General features: G+C 41.0%; 2 protein-coding genes across 2 annotated transcripts; both read left to right on the top strand.

Annotated features, from left to right (window-relative positions):
• LOC137268409 (uncharacterized) lies at positions 1-3,162 on the top strand. Its single transcript, XM_067802976.1, has 4 exons — positions 1-41; positions 1,589-1,682; positions 2,579-2,677; positions 3,067-3,162. The coding sequence occupies exons 1-4, from the start codon at positions 1-3 to the stop codon at positions 3,160-3,162; spliced, it is 330 nt and encodes a 109-aa protein (XP_067659077.1).
• Positions 3,163-3,528: 366 nt separating this feature from the next.
• LOC137268768 (uncharacterized) lies at positions 3,529-6,992 on the top strand. The gene is made up of 4 exons (XM_067803347.1): positions 3,529-3,570; positions 3,907-3,999; positions 6,236-6,337; positions 6,852-6,992. Exons 1-4 carry the CDS (start codon positions 3,529-3,531, stop codon positions 6,990-6,992), a joined length of 378 nt encoding a protein of 125 aa, XP_067659448.1.
• Positions 6,993-7,553: the final 561 nt, after the last annotated feature.

Here is a 7,553-nt window from a genome sequence, read left to right as displayed (position 1 = left end):
ATGGGGATTTATATCATTCTGGGACTCTGTGCTCTTGCTACGATGTCTTTCATCCTTGACAAGAAATGGATGCCAATTTGTTAATCCATAAGTAAAATGTTTCTCTTCGACAAGCCAACAAAATGAGAACTGGCTCTGCCACTTGAAGGTCACATGCAACCAAAACATCGAACATAATTAAAACACATTTATCACTTATTCATGACATATAATATACATTGCTCCTTGCAAAAACACAAATAAACAAAATTATAAGCGTATAATTGCGATTCAAAAGTGCAACATCTTGTGCTTGGGCTTACTTCCCCCGAAACGAAGCCCTAGGGAGACCGAATCCAGTCATAGCAGGTGGATGTGCACTCCGATGGCTTCCGATTAGCTGGTTCATTTGCTGATAGGCTGAGAGCTCTTTGTGTGTACAGAAAGATGATCTGTTTGATGGGCATTTTAGAAGTATGGCGAGTCACACGAAAGTAATATTCTTTGTGGATAACAACTTCTTTCTTTTGTGCTTGATGTGTCGTTTCAGTATGGATTCATGTACTGTTGTCAAACAAACTCATATAAACTAAAGAAGTTGTTATCCATTAAGAATGTATAATAGAGTTGTTAGGTTCTGAAAATACATGTTCTTTGAATTTGCGTTCGATCCAATCAAAAATCATCTCAGTAGAGATGGTAAACTACTGCGTGGCTGGAAACTGTCATTTGTTCAGGTACAAAGCAGGACTTGAAACTGAGAAGAGTTTGCACCAGTTTCCGTCAGATCCAGTCATACGGGAAAAATGGATGTAGTTTGTTTGCAACCCACAGACATTAAAAAACAGGTAATGTGTATCACACGTGCCTAATTACATAATGTGGCAGCGACGGGACTCGGGTGTACGAGCCATAAATCAATTTATTTTGTTTATGTCGTATAGTCTGATAGGTGTTCAGTTCAAATTGCATGTGGTCAATGATTGAAGCTGTGTACTGCACGTTGTCTTTAGCAGACAGACAGGCAGACATATAGGCGTGAATAAACCAGACACTGAAATTTCTCGGTGACAGAGACTGCTTACCGCATTCAACAAGGTTTTTAGGCGCAACGAGTAGATTATTTACTTGTTTGTGTACACAACCATGATTAGACTACTGCTCACGACCTCATACTCTGGAGCACAGCTGTTGAAACCAGTTAATTCCCCAGCGCTGGGGGACATTTGGTGAAACGTTTGAACACCGATTTCGCGGGCTTTTCTTTCATCAACTTCACAGGTTAGATTAGCATTTTTGATGATTTGTTTCGGCAAGTGCATACTGAAAGGTACCGGAATCTGAAGAAGAAGTTGTGTTTTACGTTGCATGTGACCTTTAAGAGGATTCATTGTACAAAAGTGGGAAACCTCACCTGGAGAGAAAATGATCATTTGTCCTCCTTTTTCGTCTTCCATTTTTGTGGCGGGTAGGAAACCCAAAATATGTTGGGTTCGTTGTTGCAAAATAGATTTTCTTGAAAAAATTCAATATTTATTCCTATGTATCAATGACAAGATGTGACATGAATGAAACACAGAGGTTTGATTCCAACTCGCTCAGTCTTCCAGGCCCAGATCAGACCTGTGGACATCATCAACAACATCATCAGCTGGAACAGTGACCGAATTCATGGTTGGAGCTTTGAGTACCACAAGAGCCATGTGAGTATGAGATGATATGACATATAGAAGACTTAAATGTGAGTGTCCGCAACCTCCACACAACGTTTAATGCTCATCCTATAAGAGTCAGTGTGGTTTGGGTGTTGTTAACGCAATGTTCCATTTCTGAATACTATGACATGTCCACCAAGTCAGCGATTCTGACCACCCGATCCCTGTAGTCGCGTCTTGCAAACATGAGCTGCTAAAGATCTGTTCCAAACCTGATCTTCATGGGCAGTCCGAATGAGATGTGGGAAAGCAGCTTCCTCGAACTTTGCGGTAGTGGATTTAAACTGGCAACATTTATCCTAGATTTTGCAAAGATTTCGATTACAAAATAGAAAAAATGAAAAATGTGGATTTGAAATTTATGGAATTTTCTGTGAAGGGTCAAAACTGTATTACAGTATTGTTTTTTGCTTTCAAATATTACTATTGAAATGCAGCTGGGAGGGGTTTTTTTTATTTGGGGAGTTAATCGATTCCTTGTTGTTCTGCTGTGTCACCTATGGCTCTGCTCCTAAGAGCGATATCTGTTAATCTTGGCTGTTCTGGATGCTGAGGAAGAATGTCACTTGATTTCTGGCTGAAGCCTTTGTGTTTTGTGTAACGCCGAACTCAGCAGTTTATGTCAGTAAATGATCGAGTCTGAGCGACACAATCCATGGCTCAGCATCACAAGGATTGAACTGGGATATGATGACAAGTGCCAACCATGTCATCAAGCCTGACCACCCGTTAGTCGCCTCTTTTGTCAAGCTTGCTTTGCTGAAGACCAGACCAACCCTGATATTCATGTGTGGATCGATCAGGCTTGAGTCCTTTCTTGTTATATATTACGTCGGTGCGATGAAGACATCCTGATATTGTACCAAGAGTTTTGCTTTTGTCAGGATCTACTCCTGGTGAGGAACTCCAACACTTGTTATCTGGTGCATGTTGATGACATTGAGAAGCTGTTGGATAGCAAGGACAGCAGGGAAACATTCGAGGTATGTATTGCAAATAAAACGTAAGTGAGTTCGCTTTTACTCCGTCTTAGCAATATTCAAACAGGAACAAACTTCACACGTAATAACATGGGGAGTCGAATCAGAATTTAACCGAACCACGGATTTAATCAGTTTTGATAATGTACCGAAGAAGATTCAGTCCATCGAATCGCTTAGAAATCTTTCTGAAAGATCTTTAGATCTTAAGATCATTGTGTAATGAAGAAATAAGTTTGTGGTAAATGAAAGCAGTTACGTTTTCAGGGAATAACTAAATAAATTTTTTTGATAACGTAATCAAGCTGATGATAATTGTGATCTATGATTTTCAAGTCAGTGGTGAAGATGGTGATGGATATTGTGATGATGGTGTTTTTGCTTTTTTCCAGGACAAAATCCTCCAGCAAATCAAATCCCACACTGGCGAGAGCAAGGGCGGTCTGAGCGAAATCCGCTCCAAATACTACGACATCCGTGCGGTTTAAATCGTGTTGATGGCGTAGATGACTGGATTTCTTCATTACCTTAACGGTATAGGTCGTGACTCATGACATCAACCACTGGCCCAGGTTCACGTTTAGTTAGCTGTCACACTACTTTGGTGCCACACAAAAGATAAGACTAGAGGTTAAGACAAATAGGCAGCTCACAAATAGAAGCGACGAACCCTGTCCATAGACTAAGACTCACGCTTCTGCAAGAAATGTAAGTCATTCTGATAACATGATCGTGACGAACGACACTCTTTTAACACGATCTGCTCTAAAGATAAAACCTGCCAATCCCTTTCTGAAATGTATTTAAGACGTACTGGTCATTCAACTGTTATTGACGTCGAAAAGAAATTAATCATGAAGGCTTTTATCATCCTGGGGCTCTGTGCTCTCGCTGCTGTGAGTTTGTCATCGTTGACAAAAAAATAGTACTAGCTCTGTCGCTTAGGAGAAGGCATTGTACAAGGGTGGGACACTTCACCCGGAGGGGAGCTGATAATTTTTTCCTCTTTTGGGACTCGATTATTTACAGCCTGCCGCCATATAGCTGAAATATTGCTGAATGCGGCGTAAAACTAAACTCACTCACTCACTCACTATTCTTTTGGGGGCGGGGAGGAATATTTTTGAGTTCGTTGTTGCAAAATAGAATTTTCAAAAAGTACTTTCTTCATTCCTAAGTTGTGTCGGCAGCAGTTGACATTAATGAAACAACCCGCTAACTCATTCTTCCAGGCCCAGTTAAGACCAGGGGACATCATCAACAACTTCTTCGGCTGGAACAGTGACAGAATTCATGGTTGGAGCTTTGAGTACCACAAGACCCATGTAAGTATGGGGCAATACCTAATGTGGATATGGAATGGCAGTCATTGAGACGCTAAAGTGTTACTTTCATCAGACATAATAAAAAGTGAGTGTTCGCAACCGCTACACAACGTTTTATGTACATCTTATTACCGGTATTATTTAGGTATTGTTAACGTCACATTCAGGAATATTCCAATTCTGAATACCATGACATGTCAGCAATTCTGAAACATGGGTTCATGAAGTCCAGTTCCAACCCTGATCTTCACAGGCAGTCAAAATAGACATAGGACATTTCCCCATCAGGACAATCGTCCTTTAGGATACTTCCCCACATGATTTCCCCCATCTTGAATTTCTGCACACCTGTTTTACAACCAGTAGGACAAGTTCCCACACCCATTACAAATAATGAACAAACACAAGCTGAGATAAGAGTTTTTTCTAGTGTAGCGTTTAGTGTACATATACTCCTCGAAACTGAGCCTGAGGCCTCCAAGGTTATTCGGAATGAAATCCAATTCAGAATTTGTGATCTGACAGTTAGTTATTTACTTTATTAAGCGTTGCAAGCACAACTAAGGTATTTCGACAGCGGGGTAGGGCACTTGAAATGAGGAATAGAAAGTAGAAATTTTGAAAGACTGGTGTTGCTGACCAACACGCTCTTTACCTGATAGGTAGTCGCCGTACCAGTTCTCCCACACCTTTGTAGGCGTTCCTAATCATGGTATACCCTCGTACTTGACGCCTTTAAAGCATGTTGTTTCTCCGACCATGCCATCTGAGACGGCCATTCGGTTCAGGTGCAGCTAATTTGGTGGATGTAGTGCTTAGAATCCTTTCTTAGGCACGACTTATCTTTAACAGGAGTATGTTGGTGATGTTTTCTCATTAATGAAAATCGGCCACACATACTAAACTGAAGAGAGACTTCATGACTTTGGAAAGCGTTGTTGGTATTTCATGTTTTAACTACCTGGTTAGCTTTGGCAAGAAAGCGCGTTTCATATGCACAGACATCATGAACATGTCTGTTACAATTTGGGATGTGCGAGAGGTACAGTGTCAGTGCCCGAGGGACTTTTGACCCTTACCGTAATTCCTCCAGTAACACAGTGATAATGGTGCAAACCACCCTGTCACTTAAGTATGCGACTGTAATCAGATGAAGCGTACGAGTCCTAGGCTCCAGGCTTGGGGCTTCACCAGTCTCTCAACCTGAGGTCTAAAGCCCCGCACCAGTCTCGTGACTTGATGTCTCATGACTTGGTGTCTCATGACTTGGTGTCTCATGATTTGATGTCTGGAGACCCACCGCAGTTTCTCGACCTGATGCCTCGAGGCCCGCCGCAGTCTCTCGACCTGGTGTCTCAAGGCCTGTCTGACTCTAACAAGAGCATACATATAATGCACAGATTAATTGATCCCATTGCATCTATTGTACTACAATTTTACGATGATTGGAAAATTGTCGTCCTAGTTACAAAACAGGTGTGGAAATGTCATGTGGGGAATTGTCCTGATATGGAATTGTCCGTACACCGTCATACGCTTTTAAGAACGTTGACAGGAAGTCCATATCAATCAGCTAAAATAGCTTCTTCAACCTCCGGGAACATATTTTTCCGGAGGTTGCTCGTTAGATGATACGACAAAGATCCTGATAAAAAATGCAGATACGAAATTTAAGGAATTTTCTGTAAAAGGTCAAAACTGTATTGCAGTACTTGAACCAAGAATGGTTTCTGCTTGTTTTTCGTTCAAATGTTACCATTGGAAGGTGGCATTTTTAGTTGTTTGTACTTGGGAAGTTATTCGCTTCCTTATCGCTCTGCTGTGTCACCCATGGCTCTGCTCCTAAGAGCTATATCTGTTAGTCTTGGCTGTTCAGGATGCTGAGGAAGAATCTCACTTGATTGCTAACGTAAGCCTTTGTGTTTTGTGTAACGTCATACGCAGCATTAGTCCGACTACATGGCGGCGGTCTGTTAATGATCGAGTCAGGACCATACAACCCAGTTTCAACATCATGAATATTGAGCTGTGCAACTGGGATACGATGGCATGTGCCAATAAATTTAAAGTCATCAAGTCTGATCAACCCATCCCGTTAGTTGCCTCTTGGTTTTCTGAACACCAATTCTAACCCTGACATTCACGGGTGAATCAGGCTTGAGTGTTTTCTTCTTTTATATTACGTCGGTGTCATGAAGACGTTCTGACATTGTACCAAGAGGTCTGTTTCTATCAGGACGTTCTGTTGGTGAGGAACTCTAACGCCTGCTATCTGGTGCCCGTTGACGATAGTATTGAGAAGCAGTTGGATAGCAAGGACAGCAGAGAAACATTCGAGGTATGCATTAATTTTGTTTAAACATATCTATTTCCAAAAGAGCAATAGCATTGATGCACAGGCATCATATTGTTCATCTGAATAGCGCTCTGAAATACAAATAACTTATGGATATAACAGTCGTGAGGAGAGCAGCAGGCTATTAGCAAACAATAAAGGTATGTATTAAACCTATAACGTAAGTGAGTTAGATGTTACGCCTTTTTAGCAATATTCAAGCTGGAATAGGTCTTCACACATAGCATTATGGAGAAAAGAACCCGGAATTCAGATGATTAAACAATCTGGATGATTAGGGGCTAAATTTAATAATCAGCGAATCACTTAAAGATCTTTTTAAAATATCTCTAGAATGTTTGTATCATTGCAAGAAGAATAAGGAATGTTTTGGGCTATTTAGCTAAACTGATGATAATTGTCATCTATGATTTTCAAGTTACTGATGATGATGATGATGATGATGATGGTCGTTGTGATGATGATGGTTATGATGAAGATGCTTTTGCTTTTTCAGGACAAAATCTACCAGCAGATCAAATCTCACACCGGCGAGAGCAAGGGAAGCATCAGCGAGCTCCGTACCAAATACCACGACATCCGCGGCGTCGCTGAGTGTTTTAGACACGCCGTCTACGACCTGACTCCAAGCTCCTAAGTCATGCAACAGAGGTTTTCTTCTTGTCCAGTTGGTCGACACATTAAAGTTGATTTCGTGCCGTCGTCAATATCTTTTTGTTTGGGTGAACGATTGTGACAATGAATCTCATTTTTGCTTGTGTGCATTGCCGGTAAACAGTTCTGAAGATCTGTACTACAAGGCGTACAGTCACTTTAAAGACACACTTAATGCGGAAAGCTATGGGTTAGATGACATCTTGTGATTTGTTCTCCATTTTCATGAACGCAACAAAGCAGTGTAATACAGTACTCGTTTATATATACAGTATATTGGAATCAGTCTCTTCCTTTCCCCGGAAGAGGCCAACTTGGCGTTTCAGCCTTGTCCGGTAATTCAAACGCATTTTGAAGCCTAACAGATGTAAGTGCTAAACTTTCATGGAATTGTATAGACCCAAAACGGTTTACAATTTTTTTCAAATCAAAAGACTACTAATTACCCGACATTTTACTTATCCCAATTGCGTAGATATATGCTCATAATTTTGACCACAGGATTGTCTTGCCCAAATTCAGTAACCTACAGACTAGACTGGAA

This window comes from Haliotis asinina, chromosome 16 (genome assembly GCF_037392515.1).
Source record: "Haliotis asinina isolate JCU_RB_2024 chromosome 16, JCU_Hal_asi_v2, whole genome shotgun sequence".
NCBI classification, from domain to species: domain Eukaryota; kingdom Metazoa; phylum Mollusca; class Gastropoda; order Lepetellida; family Haliotidae; genus Haliotis; species Haliotis asinina.
Note: the sequence above shows the minus strand (reverse complement) of the source record. Positions and strands in the feature narration are given on the sequence as shown.

Bases quoted from the DNA above. Each gene is read 5' to 3' on its own strand.
- LOC137268409 (XM_067802976.1), top strand. From the start codon at position 1: ATGGGGATTTATATCATTCTGGGACTCTGTGCTCTTGCTAC. The intron at 1,683-2,578 runs GTGAGTATGAGA...TGCTTTTGTCAG, and splicing joins TTGAGTACCACAAGAGCCAT to GATCTACTCCTGGTGAGGAA. The intron at 2,678-3,066 runs GTATGTATTGCA...GCTTTTTTCCAG, and splicing joins ACAGCAGGGAAACATTCGAG to GACAAAATCCTCCAGCAAAT.
- LOC137268768 (XM_067803347.1), top strand. From the start codon at position 3,529: ATGAAGGCTTTTATCATCCTGGGGCTCTGTGCTCTCGCTGCT. The intron at 3,571-3,906 runs GTGAGTTTGTCA...TCATTCTTCCAG, and splicing joins GGCTCTGTGCTCTCGCTGCT to GCCCAGTTAAGACCAGGGGA. The intron at 6,338-6,851 runs GTATGCATTAAT...TTGCTTTTTCAG, and splicing joins ACAGCAGAGAAACATTCGAG to GACAAAATCTACCAGCAGAT.